The 18,336-nt window shown below is 40.4% G+C and overlaps 1 protein-coding gene across 3 annotated transcripts in view; it reads right to left on the reverse strand.

Moving 5' to 3' along the window:
- LOC136847477 (von Willebrand factor A domain-containing protein 8-like) overlaps window positions 1–18,336 on the reverse strand; it is a 608,720-nt gene that overhangs the window by 159,930 nt on the left and 430,454 nt on the right. For all 3 annotated transcript variants that reach the window (XM_067119213.1, XM_067119214.1, XM_067119216.1), the window contains one exon: window positions 14,927–15,078. In XM_067119213.1, coding sequence (XP_066975314.1) covers window positions 14,927–15,078 — 152 coding nt within the window. The remainder of the gene's footprint in view (window positions 1–14,926; window positions 15,079–18,336) is intronic.

Below are 18,336 nucleotides of genomic sequence, written 5' to 3' on the forward strand. Positions count from 1 at the left end.
ATGTACCTGTCCTGTTTTTGTAGGGAAATAGTTTGACCTCAAGTCATCTGTAAATCTTTGTACCCGCGGTCTCTGCAAAGTACGCAGACATCCGCACGCCACTTTATAAGTGAATCGCTTCATCAATAAACTAGCAGTACTTGTCTTCCTGCTCACTATTTCACACCTCTCTCACAATATCAAACATGATTGATAATTACAGTGCTGACTGGCCTCATAAAATTGTCCACTTGGCCTAATTCTGAGCCTGTATGCTTGAGGACTAAATATTCACGCCTTGAGAGAAAAATGTTTACTCTTCATGGTCAGGTAAAACAGAGAAACGGAAATAATGTATTTCCACATGTAATTTACATCAAGAATAGTTAGCAGACAACCTGTTGTGGCTCTGCTAATTTTTACGAATTTCTCGTGTTAAAGACTGAGCTTCTATGTGGGATTGACGTGAAAGGTTAGTAAAGATGCGTGGGTAGCAGTATACAATCTTAAGACATAAGTGTGTTTAAGCTTGGAAAATATAGTAGCTTTTCTTGAACACCCTACCCCTCCCTAGCCGCCCTGCGAAGCCCAGGGGGGAACCACGTGGTGGCCTCGGCGACGGTGCTGCCATCTATTGGGAGCTTTAGTTATAAACTTCAGGTGGCCAATTTCTAAGCTATAAGATGACGTATTACTCGAAAATGCCGGTTAGGAGAAAGGACTCCTTTGGGTTAATGTTTTCGTGCTACCCATCATATGAACTAGCGTGTAAAGTGATATTTGATATTCTCAATATCAAGGAAAATTAATTAATTGGATTTCAACTTATGGCACGCAATAGAGTGATTGGCAAGTTTAGGGACCATTTTTCCTTTGAGACCTTCATTAATAAATACGAAGACCAGATCGTTAATATTAGTAATAATGATAATATTAATATGATAAACTTAAGTAGTGTTTTTACTTACGTATCTATAAGATACGCCCCATTTGATATGGAGGATTCTATGCTCAGATAAGTTTTAAGTCAATATGGAAAAGTTCACTTAATTAGAAACAATACTTACTCGCATGGAAAAGCAACTGGTATGCTGAATGGTGTACGCACAACAAAAATGGAACTTAAGAGAAATATTCCATCTTCCATTAAAATTTGTGGCCAAAATATCACTTTCCTTTACAATGGACAGCATAGAACGTGTTTCAAGTGTGGCAGAGAAACACACATATGGCAGCGGAATGCAACTTGGATAATGAACCAAGGTTGAATATTTTTAACCTGTTGAATTTCCCAGCAATGAATAATCAGGTTGCAGAAACTCATGATTCTCAAAATAATGAAGAACTGAATCAAGATGCCCATGCAGACAATCTACTAGATGTAGAAAAGAAGAAAACAGAAATTGTTCATGTAGAAAAGGAGAAAATAGAAATTGTTAAAGGAAACGAAAGTGCCAGAGAAAACGGAAATACTGTAGAGTGTGCTAAAGACGATGAAAACTGGCAATTGAAAAGTCGGGAAGAGGTAGTAGAAGAAGAATCCGTAACAAATACTGAAGCTAATAGTACATCAGAAGAGAATGATTCATTACAGAAGCAAACTACGAACGATGAGACCATGAACGAAATTGACTTGAGTTCTTTCTCGGTATTTGAAGAACGAGTACAACAAGTTATCGAGAGTGTGCCTAAAGATCTGTCGGGAAACATGGATGAAATTGTCTCGGCTGCTACAGGGACTTCTTAGGTAAAATTCACAGGACCACCTGATAACAACGATACTGACGATGAGATTCGGATTCCCTTTACTTTGGAATCTATACCTGATAACTGGAATAACGAAGACAATGCCGACGATATGGAGACGATAACGGCATGAAGGTTATCACCACGGTTGCATCGGTTTACAGGGAAAATGAAGATGAAGAAAATATGGAGGTAAATGATGCATCTTCGTGTGAAGAACGATGCCTTTCCTCTCTAAAGAAGAAGGAAGATGGCGTAGATAAAGGAATAAAGGCATCAAAGAATATTGGTCCTCATAAATGGAACTTGAACTTGGAAAGTGTTGGTAAAATGACTTTTACAAAAGAAATAGTGCAGCATGAAAAACGGAAAGATTTGAAAAAAATGGTATAAAAACTGATGCAGTTAAGAGAAAGAAAATCTGATAAGTTCATTTTTAAATATATATTTGTAATAATGGCACTTTGTGTCGCTACTTAAAATATTAATGGTTTAAACGATATGAATAAACAAATGAAGGTAGTTAATTTAATGCTGTATTATAAAATTGATGTTTTACTGATCCAAGAACATTATGTTAAAGATATTTCCTCTTTGCAGTATCTGGATAGATACTCTGAATTGTATTAAACACAACAGTTAATGTCAAAGGTGGAACACTTACATGTATCAATAGGAAAAGTAATATTAAATTATTAACTAAAGAAATGGATTATGGGGAAGAATAATTGGAATTAGAGTATGTTATAGTAATTGTGTTATTCCTATCTTAAATATCTATGCACCATTAGGCACAAATAAAGCAAGTGAAAGGGAGGACCTTTTCAATAATAAGATTCTCTTCTACTTACGACATAATTGTGAAAATATTATCATGGGGGTGACTTCAATTGTATTACTTGTCTTAGAGATTGTAGTAATGCTAATAGTAATCTACTGTCGAAAGCATTGAGTAATATAGTTAAGAACATTGGATGAAAAGATAATTATATGTATTCAAATAAAATGCCTGAATATACATATGTTCGTGAAAATTATGGTTCAAGAATAGACAGGATTTATACTAAAAAATTATTTAATCACATTAGTTTTTGCAGAAACCATTCCCATAAGTTTTTCAGACCACAGTATGGTTGTCTTGAGATTTAAACTTAGTTTGTACAAAAGAGGTGAAGAATTTTGGAAGCTCAAAAGTTTTAATGGAAGATAACTTCAATCAATTTTGGCAAAATATTAGATCTCAAAAAAATAAGCATACCAGTATCCTTGGCTGGTGGGAATGGGCTAAACTTCAATATAAACTATTTTTTATTAATCTGTCAAAAAATTTGTCACGAGAAAAATATGGTTTGTTAAACCTGTTTCAGACTAGATTACGTAATATATATGAGATTAGTTATAAGACAGGGGTAGATCATGACAAAATAAGACCTTTGAAAAACAGAATATGCGATACTGAAAGTGAGATTTTAGAAGGCGTGAAGATGAGTGTGAAATTGGATGACATAACCAAAGGAGAAAAAATATCTGTGTATTTGCTTTGAAAGGAGAAGAAAAGAAACACGTCATTAATTGAAAGTATGAAACGAAAAGATGGATCAGTGATACGCAATACAGAGGGAATTTCTCACTATGTAAACAAACATTTTGAAAATATTTTCAGTGCAGTGGATGTTGATGAAAATTACCAAAAATATTTTTTAGAAAAATGTGGGTTGGTTTTAAATGAGGAAGATAAAGAACTGCTGACTTGTGATATCCAGGGAGATGAAGTTTGGGATGCCATTAAGAGCATGAGTAACAATAAATCTCCTGGTTCTGATGGACTCCCAGAGTTTTATAAGAAAGTGTGGAAAATAATCAAGCTAGATTTTATGGAAATGATAAGATACATATGCGTGAGAGGTGCTAAAGAAGAGAGCAAGAGGACATGTACTGCTATTTTATTGAGAGAGCAGGCCGCTTATAAGGTGGCGTGCGGACGTCATACAAAGACATACAATAGGATACAGGTGACCTGAGGTCAATTGTTCTCAATGCGAAACAGGACAGGTAAATGCAAATAACATGTAAAAATAAAATTACAAGAATGGACACAATGTTCTGACACATGTACAACGTAAACAGGCACAAATGAATAAGTAACAGATACAATTTTACATAGATAAAATATGGCTACTTAGCGTGACATAAGTTCATGGCAAAGGCACCGTAGGAAACGGGAGGTTCCCTATAGAAAACCTGCTGAGCAGGGACTTTACAACACTCCCCCCCCCAAAAAAAAAGACGTAGGTAACGTCTGATTAAAGTAGGTATCTGCTGGGACGCTTGAGGGTGCCGCGGCTCCGCAATGTCAGCTGGGGGGTGCGGTGTGAGTGGGAGCGGCTGGCTGTGGCACTTTCCGGGTCTGGGGGCAGCTGCGCGACCTCCTTTTGGGCTGGGCTGGCTGCGGGGGCGACAGGTCCCACGGAGGGCGCTGCGTGGTATCGTTGATGTCCTCCTCCAACGGGGCAGGCTTGAGTCGATCAATAGACACCCAGTCGTCATTCCCATGGATGGCCAACCGGAATGCTTTATTGTTCCTCTCCAGCATGCGGAAGGGACCCTGTAGGGCCTGGTTAAGGGCAAGCGGACAGCATCGTTCCTGATAAAGACATGGGTGTAGGAGGACAGGCTGGGAGGCGTGAAAAGCGACATCCTGTCGGTATACGTCCTCTGGCAGGGGGCGAACTTTCCAACCGTGTCACGGAGCCTCTGGACTGTCAGGTTGTGGCGATCCCCCGTGATGAGCTTGCCCGGGACTACGAGGGGCTCCCCATAGACTTTTTCTGCTGCAGATGGGTCGCTGTTGGCTCTGGGGGGCGGTCCTCAGCCTGAGGAGGAACCAAGGCAGCTGGTACTTCCAATCCTCGGCGGTGCAGTGGGCCATGAGGGACGCCTTCAGGGACCTGTGGAATCTTTCCACCAATCCATTGGCCGCGGGGTTGTAGGCGGTGGTGCTGTGGTGAGAGGTCCCCAGCAGGTGTGCAAGGTCGGTCCACAGCTCGGACAGGAAGGCTGGACCTCTGTCGGTTGTTATGTGGTCCAGGACACCGAACCGGCTGATCCAGCTGGAGAGGAGGGCCTCGGCGCACACGCTGGCAGTGGCTTCTTGCATGGGCATCGCTTCGGGCCACTGGGTAGCGGTCGACTATCATCAGGAGATACCTGGCCCCACCTGATGGTGGAAGGTGCCTACCATGTTGACATGGAAGTGTCTGAATCGCCTCCCCAGCTGGGGAAACTCGCCCACCCCCGACTCGGTGTGTCGTCCTACTTTGCTGGTCTGACACCGGATGCACTGCCTCGCCCAGGCCATCGCTTCCTTCTGCATACCGTAACAGACGAACTTCTCTGCCAGCAGCTTGGCTGTCGTCCTGCCGGAGGGGTGGGACAGCCCGTGGACGACGTCGAACACCAGACGGCTGTGGGAGGCGGGTACCAGTGGGCGGGGGTGGCCGGTGCTTATGTCGCACAGCAGTGATGGTCCCCCAGGGGCAAGGGGAACGTCCTTCCATCTGAGCGACGTGATGGCGGTGCGGTAGGCTAGAACCTCTGGGTCAGTGGTCGATCCCGAGCTGCACCGTGTTGAGCTTGATCCTCGAGAGGGCGTCTGCTACGGGGTTCTTCCTGCCGGGGAGGTATTTGATTGTGCAGGTGAACTCCGCGATGGCCGCTGGATGCCGCTGCTGCCTAGAAGACCATGCGTCCCCACCCCCTGCTTTGTGAAGGCGTGGACCTGTGGCTGGTGGTCCGTCCAGATTATGAAGGGTGTGCCCTCCAGGAGGAACTTGAAGTGACTTACCGCCCAATACACTGCGCAGAGTTCCCTGTCGAAGGTGCTGTAGCGGGACTCTGTGGGGCTGAACTTCCTGCTGAAGAAGGCAATATGCTGGGGGGCTCGGGTGAAGACCTGCTCCGGGATGGCCCCACAGGTGATGTTGCTGGCGTCCGTTGTCAGCTGGAGGGAGGCGTTGGGGTCCTGGTGGGCCAAGGCAGTTGCCTCGGCGAGGGCGGCCTTCGTCAAGGAGAAGGCCCGCTGTTGGTTGGGGCCCCGCACTAAGGTCTTCAGGTGGCCCTTCAGGATCTCCGTCAGGGGGGCCATGGTGTGCGCGACCCCGGGGATGAACCTCCTGTAGTAGTTGACCATCCCGAGGAATTCATGTACGGCCTTGATGGAGGTAGGGGTGGGGAACCTGGCAACGGCTGCGACCTTCGATGCGAGTGGACGGATGGCCCCCGGGGATATCTCGTGGCCCAGGAAGTCGACTTTTTCAACACCAAAGGTGCACTTATCGAACCCGGCGACGAGGCTGTTCTCCTGCATTCGCTGCAGGACCTTCCGGATGTGTTGCAGGTATTCTTTGTGGGATCTGGAAAAAATCAAAATGTCATCTACATAACAGACGCAAAAGTTCAGGTCCCCCAGGATGCTGTCCATCAGTCTGTGGAAGGTTGCCCCTATGTTTCTCAGGCTGAAGGTTGAGAAGGCAAAGACGTAGGATCCGAAGGGCATGATGATGGCGGTTTTGGGGATGTCCTCTGGAGCTACTGGTACCTACCTGAAAGTAGGACTTCAACTGATCTAATTTAGAAAATATTTTGGTCCCATGAAAAGAGGCCATGAGATCTTGCATGTTTGGAAGGAGGTAGTGATCTGGTTCTGTTGCGAGGTTGAGCCGCCTGTAGTCGTCGCAGGGTCTCCAGGAGCCGTCTGGTTTCTGCACCATGTGGACGGGGGAGGCCCACGGGCTGGAGGCCTTCCTGCAAATGCCCATATGCTCCATCTCGGCGAAAGCATTCTTGGCCTCCTGAAGTCGCTGAGGGGGGAACCTCTGAAACTTTGTATGCGTTGGGGGCCCTTTGTTTTAATGTTGTGCTAGATTCCATGCTTGGCAGGGGCCCAGGGCACCTGACGCAGGTCGGGCTTGAAGACATCGGGGAACTCCTTCAGCAGCTGGGCATACTGTTGCGGGGCAACGGAGCAGATGGCGGGCGCGCTGGGGCCCGTCACCAGAGGGAGGGACTGGCAGGAGTCGGTTTCCAACAGACCCTTGTGACCAATGTCGACTGCCAGGCCAAAGTGGGCGAGGAAATCCGCGCCCAGGAGTGGGGTCCTCACATCCGCGACTATGAAATTCCAGTTGGAATGGAGACCGACAGGAGCTTGGTGCCATAGGAGAGCATGGGGGACCCGTTGGCAGCCGTTAGGGAGGCAGCCAGGTCCGGCGGGCGTTTGCGGTCCTCTCTGTATGGCGGGAAGACTGATCGTACAGCCCCAATGTCGATCAGCATCATCCTGCTGGAGATGGTGTTGCAGAAGTAAAAACCTACTGGTTCTGGGCTCCTGGGTTTCTCTGCTGCCATGGCGGCCTGTGCTGTTGGCTGCCGCCTCCTCCGTTTTTTGGATGGGTGAAAGAGCAGGGGGGGTTGGCAGTTCCGGGCGTCCTTGCCGTACCGCTGGTGGTAGTAGCAAGGCCCCGGCGGTTGCTTCTTCTGATGATAGGTTGGCCACCTCCTGGTGACGGCGCTTATCTCCCCCTCCACGGCCTCCTCCGGCTGGAGGGAGCTGATGGGGTGTGCGGGTGTGGATGCTCGCTTCGCTGCCCTTGTGGAGTCTGTTAGCTGCTGCGCCATCGTGATCAGGTCGTCGAGCAGCAGGGCATAAGGCTCGAGGATCTGGGTCTGAACCTTCGGGAGGAGCTGAGGGAGGAAGATCTCCCTCGACAGGCTTATCTCCAACTGCCTGCTGCTGCCGTCCGTTGCTGGTAGGATGAGGAGGCCCTGGATCACATTCCATGTCTCCCGAAGGTTCTGGTCGTGGCGGGGGTTGTTGGCGAGGTCAAGGGCACGGGCGGCCCTCTCAGAGACAAGCAGGGAGCAGGTCTCGACAAGAGAGGCCTTCAGCTTTTGGTAGGTGGCGGGACATGTGGCAGACACCCATGGGGCGGTCTTCCTGTAGACCTCCTCCCGGAGGGCGTTTATCATGGCATCTGCCTGCAACACCTCATCGGAAAGTCCCCTCAGCCTGAACTGCCCCTCGACCCTGTAGAGCCATGATGACGGGTTGTTGTGCATGAAGGGAGGCAGCTTTATGGCGAGGGCGGACCTGGCTTGGTCCATCAGGACGGGCAGCACGCGAGGAGCGGGTACCAGTGTGGAGGAGCACTCGAACCTTGGCGTGGGAGAGGACACGAGTGGGTTTTGCACGAGGGAGGCATCTGTTGAAACACTTTTACATTTTCTTATATACCTTTTTGAAGACAAGTGCCTTGCTGATACAACAATCATGGCATACAAGGCAGCATTGTCAGAACCCTTGCTTATGGATCTGGAATTGATTCCAACATAGAAATTGTAACTTCCCTTCTCTGGTCTTTTGCATGGCAAAGACCTGCTCTCCTGCAAGGCTTCCCATTACCTGGTACCTGAATAAGATACTTAGGCTTCTGCCAACCCATCAATTCAGTGGACCCAATACAACTACAGCTCATATGCTGCAAAAGACGACCTTCTTGACAGCTTTGGCATCAAGAGCGTGTATTAGTGAACTAAGCTCTCTTAGACGGGGACAACGCTACATCACTCATACAGCCAAACATCATTTATTATTGTCCCCTGGCTCAGCATTCCAGGCCAAGAATGAGAACTCTTTAAAGAGAAAATCTCCAATTCTGATAAGGGAACTCAATTTGTTAGGTAAAACATTATGCCCAGTTCTAGCATTTAAGGTTTACCTAGAGGTCACAGCAAACATCCAGAGGGTCCGATTTTCCTCCACCCTGGCACAAACAAACTACTTTCTCTACATGGGTTGAGAATCATTCTAGTGTCCCTTATTAAATAGGCAGACCCCCACTCCTTTCCTGAGTTGCATGACATCCGGAAGGTTAAGTACACAGTTGTCTTTCTTTGGAAATGTTTCTTTTGAAGAAGTCTCCGAGTGTACAGGGTGGTCATCAGAAACAGTATTCCTAACACATTATTGCCTCGAGCTTAAACAAATTTGACAACACTGTGTATCAGTAGGTGGTATGGTAAGCCCTGACCCCATAGGAGCTATGGTGGAAAACCAGCGGTCTTCTTGATGTGGTGGGTATGCTAAGATATTGCTGGGAGAGGTGCAACAATGCCGCGATCAAACCAAGCATATTTAAGTAAGTCACTTTAGAACTGCTTCTTAATAATTATAAGTTCGTGTTTAGTTTCATTTTCTTTGTTGCCAAACCTTATGGGTATCTGGAATAAAGAATGTGGTTTATAACTTATGGCTTAACCTTGGAGCAAAAATTTTACCTGGGTTGACCTTGGAGCAAAAATTTTACCTGGGTTGTTAGGACTGAATTTTAAGAGCTTAGCCATTTCATCACTTGTCAGTTTCTTTTGTCAGCTCCTTTGAGGACAAACAGCAGCTACGCTATAAAAAAAAAAAAAAAGTTGTGACGTAGGAAAACTTATTTTTGGTAGCCGCTGTTGGTCCTCAAACCACCCACTTTCCCTGACGAAAAGGCGTGGTATCTGGGTGAATAATTTTCCTGCATAGACCTGAAGAAGAATAATGAGTAGGCCTGGCGCGGGGTGCGTGGTTGACACAACAACGGCCAGCACTTAGCATGCTGTTGCCACATCTACAGGAACTTAAGAATGGGAACTGAACCTAGGCAGCCAGTGTAGACAAGAGATAGAGCCCTCTTGTCCTAAGTCCTATACTGGCCAAGACCAACTAGAAGAGGATTCTTTGAAATTGGTTGGTCCATCTTATGGAGCCCCTCTAGGGGCCAATGATAGTAACTTCTTTGAGGACTCAGAGTGCCTCCCAAAAATAGGTTTTTCTTATGTCAAAACCTGTTTTTTAAGTTATAGTGCATCAATACCAGTCTGACCCTCACACTTCAATGCATTTCACCACCCTTCAGTCAAGAGTAATGTAATTTGCGTAAAGAAGTTATAAGATAATTAAATATAATTTGCCAACTTAAAATAGCATTCTTTCTTGCGTAAATTAAAATAGCATTCCTTCTTCCGTAAATAAAGTGTTTTAATAGAAAGCTTTTTATACAGATAATTATCTAATAACATTGCTGGTAGGGATGTTCATATCTAAACATATAATGAAATATTTCATGATTCGGATAAAATACTTAACCTGCATAAAACAAGGAATTTTCTTGAAGTTTTATTTTTTACTTTTATAACTGAATCTGATTTTCACATTATAAACCAATTAACATATGGAATATAAAAAAGAAATAAAATATGAACGATATATTTTGTAAAGTGATGCAGAATACTGTAGCATAATAGTACTATGATTAAAGTTGACTGGTCATATTTATTTCAAAAAGTTATATGGTTATTGCCAGGTTATGGCAAAATAACTAAAAGGATTATGAATTACAATTTTATCATAAGTAATTTTATTATGAACATAAATTACAGTTCCGAGTTTATTAACAGTTGTCAGATTGACTGGACAAGACATAAACGCAAGGAATGATAATCTGATATTAATCACCGAATTTCACCTCAATGTATTTTTGTCTGAAGTCTCTTTGCATTCCACTGAAATATGTAAGAATTAAAAATCTATGTGAGAGTGGTCAGATTATGATGATTAACTGCTTGCTTTATTTTTGATCTGAATGAATGTTTTATGATCTCCACTTTTACATTTGATTGTACTGTTACGTAAATCTACTTTTAAACACTGTTTTATGATTCACTTTTTGCCCAGTATTGAAACATTTATCTGTTATTTTGTTTCGATACCCGTAGGTATTTCGGTTTGTGACTTTCTCGGTTATCTGTTAATTTGTGAAACGGCGCTAGGACAATATTATTCAGTACTGGACAATTCGCTGCCGGACAATTCGGTCCTAGGACAGTTTGGTACCAGAAAATTCGGCCAATTAATATTGTTATTAAAAATAAAAACACAAACACACAATGTATATAGCTTGTTTAATTATCAGTGGCAAAAAAAGAAGAGAATTTATAATGCTTAGAAAATCTAAACTGCTATTTCAATATGTTTAATAAAAAAAATTAACAAAGTGAACTGTTGCGTTTTATTGAACACAATACTACAACAAAAAATCTTAAGACTTTGTTGGATCATAATTCTGTGCCAGATTAGGGTCCTTGCACTTATTCTTTGGAAATACTATCTCTCCTTTTTTCAACTTGTGTCATTTTTGTTTTGCCAATATGTCTTCTTTTTTTAGGGTATCAGTGAGAGTCCAAATGTTTGGATGGTTACCGGAGACTGCTTTGATGAACGTACTGTAAATGCTTCCAAGCTATTGATAGTACGCGGTTCTTCTCTCATGCAACGTTCATGTACTGTACGTTCCATGATTCTATCGAAAATTTAGAATCTGGTCTCCTTCTTCTGTCACCTCTCCCCCTCACAAACAGCACGACAATTTTGTTTTCGGGAAGTATCTAAAAACGTATTTGCGCAGCTTTTTCAAAGTCCATGATTATATTTTCAGGTCCTTCATTATTAACCAAGTATTTAGCTTTTCTGAAAAATCTGCCATATGTGGTTTGGGATTTATCAGGTAGTAAAGCATATAATCTTGGGGCACTGAAGTTATTAATTTAAATATGTAATACATACAGCTGAAAGAATATAGTAGGGCAACTCTTGAAAGTTCCGTCTCCTGCCCGGTTCTCGCATCGCCTCAAATCTTCAAGGGCTTTACCGGTTGCAAAAATTAAAATTCGTTCAGGGTCATCCAAGCCACTGTCGAATTGTAAAAACATGGCTCCATCATCAAGACAGGACTACTGTTGTGGTATAGTGAAGCCAACATTCGTCTGAGGAATCGGTGGATGGTTGGGTTCAGCAGATCTCCAACATCTAACAATCCGATTGATATGTGAAACTTGGCACTTCAGCCAATGCACACTCGTTTAATTTTCCAAGTTCTTCCATTATAACTGAACGAGGGAGAGTTAGACTTGAAACTGGCTTCTGCTTTATATTTGAGATAACAGACTTTGCATTAACTTATGCTGCAGTAGCACTGTGATCATGATTTCCATTCGTCTTCAGTATTTCATAATGTTCATCTGTCTGAAGTCGAGCTTTGCACGAGCGATTTTCACAACACCAGTATATTTTTGAACCATCAGAATTTTCTTTATGTTTATGGTAAAGGTAGTTTTCGTTATCGACCAATTTCTTTCTTCCCTTTTCCGAATTTACAAAATTGCAAGTGTCCATTCTATACCTCATGGGCTGGTAACTGATAATAAAATTCTCTCAGTTAAAAAAAAATACCTGACCACAGTAACAATACTATACTTTAAAATAAGCCGAAAATACACAAACGAATGGGTCACCACCACTTGACTTAGAATAATCGTTTCATATCTCAAATGAGTAGATTAGTTAAAAGCCTTCCGTTACTGAATTGTCTGGTACCGAATTGTCCGGTACCAAACTGTCCCAGTACCGAATTGTCTGGGACCAGATTGTCCGAGACCAGGTTGTCCGGTACCGAATTGTCTGGACGCCGACGAAATACATAACCACATTATATGGGAACTGTTCAGTCATGTTGGCAGTGCATTAAGTTCTTTTGCATAGCATTTACGCAATTCACAGACTATAGTTGATTTCATAGTCTTCATCTTTCCTGGATGTTAAATGACAATTTTTTTGAGTATAGTGTCACCTCAACTTAATAGATAGCTTGGGGTCTTCCCCTTTTGGTTAGTAACAAAATCTTCTAAAGTTTGCTCTCCAGTTTCAGATTTAGAGTAAGTTATTAGCACTGTTTTTTAAAGTTTGGATCTTGTTTCTTTGTCTGAATTTAATGTATTATTTAGTTCTTTTCTTTTATACATGAATTTTGTAGCTGTTCCAGCTGGAGAGGTACTGGTCAGTTTACTTTTTATTTTTAGTATAAATTTTTGGCATCACTGGTATAGCTTATCAGTATATATTAGCTTTTTTTTTTTTGTCTTAGCAGTGAAGCACTACCCAGCAAAATTTTGTTGAATAATTTTTTGTACTTGTATTCAACTCATATTCTTTGGTGTGTTCAGGGATATAGTTTCTCTGGTTGAATGGTACAACATTATGAACTTGCATATTTTGAATGGAGACTTCATCCCCTGACTTTTGCATTAATAATATATCATCTGATACAATGATACAACAGCACCCCGACATAATGAATACTTTGGGAGTCTGGCTTTCTGATAAGTAACAAAGTCTGTTAAGTGACAGAAACACTCTAATATAGCCTGAACTTTATTATTTTACAGATATCTTACAGCCAACAACAATTCCATATAGTTCCTAACCTAAACTAACCTGTACTCTACACTAAACATTCAATTTAAGAGATCTATCTGAAAATATATTACTGTGCGTGCAAAATCATAACATAAAACAATACTCATAATAATAACGTAGCTGATAAGTACAGAAATCCACTTAGCTGAGATCCATCAAGTTGAGGTGTTACTTTAATTTTGTACTTGCTCAGTTTTGTTATTTGCTTGCATGGGCCCTAGCCTTTTTGTTGGATCACAATTCTCTGTTAATTTCTTTGATAGATCAATATAGCCTCTTACTTTAAAGTTATGGTTTAGCATCTCTGAAGGTCATTTCCATCCTCTCTTGTCATATTTTTTCGCCACTGTGTTGCTCATATAATTTATTACATATGTTATTTTGATTGTGCATGCCGGTCTTGACCACACCTGATACATTTAGCATATTGTTGCATGGTCATCTGATCTGCAGAATGCACCTCTTTGATCACATTACATTTTTCATTGACACAGCTATATTTGTTGCAGTTTTTTCAAGGAAGGGATTTTGGAACATTAGCAAATATCTTGATTTTGCCCTAATATCTGTATTTTTATTTTTAGGGGAGAGGTTTTGCCCACAGAATTTGTTTTTGCTAATTTGAACAAGGTATCTATTTTTCTTACTTGAAAAGTCATAAATCTCTATTTTTTCGGGTTATTTTATATATTTTGAAGATTCCAGTACTTTTAATTCATTGTATTGTACCTAGTAACCCTTTACATCTGTACTGTCAATTCTAGAAACTGTAATGCAGTTCTCTAATTCGGTTTTTCCCATTAATTCAGTCTCCTCTGTTTGTCTGAAGGACATCTTGATAACAAGTAATTTTTTATAGTTTCTGACATGTATTTTTGCAACAATTTTCAATATCAAAATCCTTCACCAGTTATCATTTCCAAAGAGGGAGGCAAAACGAATCTAGGTGGGTGAGGCCTGAATTTTTCATTGTCTTTTCTATTTCTTATATGGTGCTACTGCTTAATAATTTCACTTTTATTGGTTTATGAGTAGGAGACTTGCCAATATCCATTATCATACAGTGGTTGTCAAAAGTTGCAAAGAGAGAATTGCTGGTCATTAAGAAAAGATTGTTACTAATGAAGGTACTTTTCCAAACGTAACACAGCTGCATTTCAAGGACAGATGAACTTCTCTCTTTTGGGCTGCCATAGGACCTATACTAGGATTCATGCAATGCTCCAAGTGCCTTAAGGGTTGTCAATTCATTGAAGTCAAACCCAGCAATAGGAGCATTGCTTGATATTAGACTTTCACCTAGTCTGACCTTGTAACTTACTTGAATTCTATGGGTGAGGGGACATACCATCCGACCACAGTCTCTTTCATGTTCAAAGCACAGTGTACAATCAAAACTGAAATAATAGCTGAGCATTTGTCATCATCCAAAAATCAGTCAATACAGTGTGAGGAGCAAGATTGAGTGGGTAAGAAGTCAGAATGCCTAGCTAATTTAGTTTACAGCAACAACTTTGTGTCAAGTTACAAGTCAGTTCTAAGTAGTTGCTTTGTGAAGGTCTCCACCCATGTCAGTAAGCTAAGAGTCTGGGGAGAACAATCTCTATAAGCCCAAATTATGATCAGTGGCCCAAATTCCAAGTTAGATCTTCAATGATACCACCACAATTCAGTGATCAACACTTTGTCTTATGATCAACTATCACTCTTAATGAAGAAACTAAAAATACCAAGGTCATATAGATACTAATATTACTTTAAACAACAGTATTTATACAGTAAATGCTACTGCTTTGTTATCACCCTGAGCAGTTCAGTATAAAATGTAATAACATGTTGTAAAAGGCTTACTTTTTTGCTAAACTGACATTGTGAGATGAAGTGCCTACTGGTATACCATGACGATGCATTACACGAATCAAAGTTTCCTTAGCATCCCCAGACCAAGAATCAAAGTCGAGGACATTGCGCACCACATTTGCTACTCCATCATCTGAAAATTTCTGGAAAAAGAAAACTGATTGAGCTTAAGGTGGGGCGTAACTTCTATATATGTTGAGGTCTTGCTTCTTCCTTTCTAACCGTGAAATAAATTTAAATTTTCTGACAACTTCAACACCAAATAGCATGCAAGCTATGATTTTGAAAAAGCTTTGGATTTTTACTGTTGACAAATTTCTTCAGAAATGAATGAGTTCTTTCATGATGCACAACTTTGTGGAAAGTCAAATGATCCATATCATGCCAAAATTTGAATGAAATAGTTGCTAGAGATTGAATCCTAGGGAGGCTAGTCCTCATCAGGAACAGCCAGACAAGTGCTATACGTTGAAAATGGCCTAATGTGTTGAAGCCATAATGTCCTTGTATAATAACACAAGGACGTTCTGGCTTCAACACATTAAAGTACAGTCCAAATAAGTTCACACTCGAGAATAAATTTTTTTTGTAAACTACGTTCCCGTCAATAAAAATATACTACTCAGAAAAAGAGCATAATGGATTAAACTAATGCAATTCAGTGAAATAAAACTAAGAAAATATATAATCACCCATAAAAGCAAACACAAAAAGCAAGAAAAAATTGCACAACAGATCAAGTAACCTGATGACTGGAAAGCGATAACGGAAAGGAAGACTGATGTTTGTGAATATATTTCGGTTCTAAAATCCTTAAATCTGACAATTTTTAACAAGTATCTAAAATTTTTAAATCTCTTATATTGTAGTTAGTCTTGTCTCACTGTACCTACTGCAGTGTTCACGGATTGAAGACTCTGCTTGGCTTCTAAGTCTATACCTGTTCTATCACTGACCCCCACATGCTTGCTAGCAGTATCTTGTTTTGAGTGCCTTTATGCAACTACTTAAATACCCGACTTGGCAGTTGGGGCAAGTATAATAATAAACAATACCAGAACGCAAAGAATAATAGGGTTTTTATTGTAAAATAATGATTTAAAATTAAAGTGTAGATAAAATCTATCAAAATGGTATATAAAGTCCCTCTCAAGTTGCTTAATTGATTTACTAATGTAAGGCAATTTCCAGTAAAAATAAACTATCTTGTGAACTGTTACGGTTGGCACTTTAGGATTACAAACATTTTCCAGAAATAGCTTAATAAGTTCATGGACCAAAATGGTTGGGTATTCATTATTTGTAAAAATAACTTTACTAAGAAGTCCATCTTGACATAAAACAAAGTGAAATTGGAGCACATATTATCAACCCTGTAGAATAAAGTATTTGTCACATTTAATTTGAAATTGTTTGGACAATGAATGAAAAAACTCAAACCTAATCCTGAAAAAGTTGGTTTTCTGTAAATAAAAAAGGAACTTTCGGATTTGTCAATGAACATATCTAAAAATATCATCTTATTATTCACTTCCATATCTAAAATCAATTTTCTATTTTCATGTTTGCTATTTTTGTAATGAAGAAAATACTACAATGGGGTTCATGTTAAAAAATTAGAACAGTGTCATCTACATATCGCTTAGAGAAACTAGGTTTAAAATGTAAAGGGCAATCCTCCAACCACTTTCCTGAATGAAAACCTAAAATTAAATTAGCATAATATATATAAAATGAGGCAGTTCACTGCTACCCCGTCTATTTGTAAATACAGCTCATCATTAAACATGAAGTATCTTTACATGTTGTCTCCAAAAGTGTCTTGAACCTATTCTAGGTAAATTTCTGAAAGTTCCCATTCTTATACATTCATTCAATGCTATGTCAATGGTTTCATTATGAGGTATGTTCGTAAATAATGATTCAGTATCAAAACTGCATAAAAAATAACTGCGAGGTATATTCAAAATCCTTAAGTTATTAACTAATTAATAAGACTATTTTAGAGAATAAGTAGCATCTGTTATAGTATTAAAAAAGGGTACTACGACTTTTGCTAGTTTATATGACGGGGTATTATAAGATGCAACGACTAGTCTTAGGGGTAAGTTCAGTTTATGAATTTTCAGTGATCTGTATAAATTAGCATTAAACAACCACTTGCATAACTGTTGTTGTATTCTTCCTCTGAAATATAATTGCCTTTTCTCAAAAATTACGATACGTTATTTTTATCCTCATTCGGGATATTCCCTATGATGTGGTATGTATGTGGCATTTTCTAAAATCTTGTACTGTCTTTAAATATGATTAACATTTTATCAATGTAATCATCTGTTTTGAATGACTAAGCCAGTTCCCTTGCCAGTTTTGCTTATGATCAGAGAATTATTCTTTCCAAAACTCTTCATTAAATTCTTATTGTCCTTAGTAAAAAAATCAGGGGATTTTAAAATTTTAGATACTTGTTCAAAATTGTCAGATTTACCAGTAAGTATTTTAGAATCGAAATATATTCACAAACTTAACCCACAACACAGTCACACATCAGTCTTTCTATTTCTATCCGTTATCCATAATTTATTGATCTTCCAGCCGCTTTCGCTTTCCAGTCACAGGTTACTTGATCTACTGTTCATTTTTTTCTTTTCTTGCTTTTTGCGTTGGCCTTTATGGATGTTTCTCAGATCTATGTTTTATTTTTTGTGAATTTTGATTTTACTCTTCTTGAATTTTATCTCATTTTACGTAGTTTAAATGACTATTGTAATTCACTGAATAGTTTAATCCATTATGCTCTTTTTCCGAGTAGCATGTTTTTATTGATGGTAACGTAGTTTATAAAAAAATCTTATTCTTGGGTATGAACTTCCTTTGGATCGTACTTTACTACAATATAATTCTATGTTCTGGGGTTTTGCCTCTACTTAGGTTGAAAATGGCTTAACCTGTTGAAGCCAAAACGCCCAATGCAATAAGGTTCACTACAGTGCCTGTTTGGCTGTTCCTCTTGAATGAAATAATTTAACTGAAACAAGCCTTAATCCAGGAGACACTCTCCATGGACTCTCTCCATGTTAGATCACTGTTCATGAGAACAACTTTTGTTACTTTGTGTCAATTTCCTTGAAACTCGCAAAAGGTAACATAGGGGCTCACATTCAGTCAACCTTGATCATACTAAGGTCTACTAATATAAGGAGAAAGCAATCAAAGGAGGCCCCCTTTCAAAATTATTAGAAAGCATTATAATCTCGGAAAGGGACACCGTTAACAGTAGTCCCTTCAACCTTCTCAACGAATTAAACAAAAATCCTCTTCAAACACTCAAACCAAAAAGAACAATACTCTTCTTTAAGGGAAGGTAATATATAAAGGAAGAAAACCTTGCTGCAAGAACA

This window comes from Macrobrachium rosenbergii, chromosome 16 (assembly GCF_040412425.1).
Source record: "Macrobrachium rosenbergii isolate ZJJX-2024 chromosome 16, ASM4041242v1, whole genome shotgun sequence".
NCBI lineage: Eukaryota > Metazoa > Arthropoda > Malacostraca > Decapoda > Palaemonidae > Macrobrachium > Macrobrachium rosenbergii.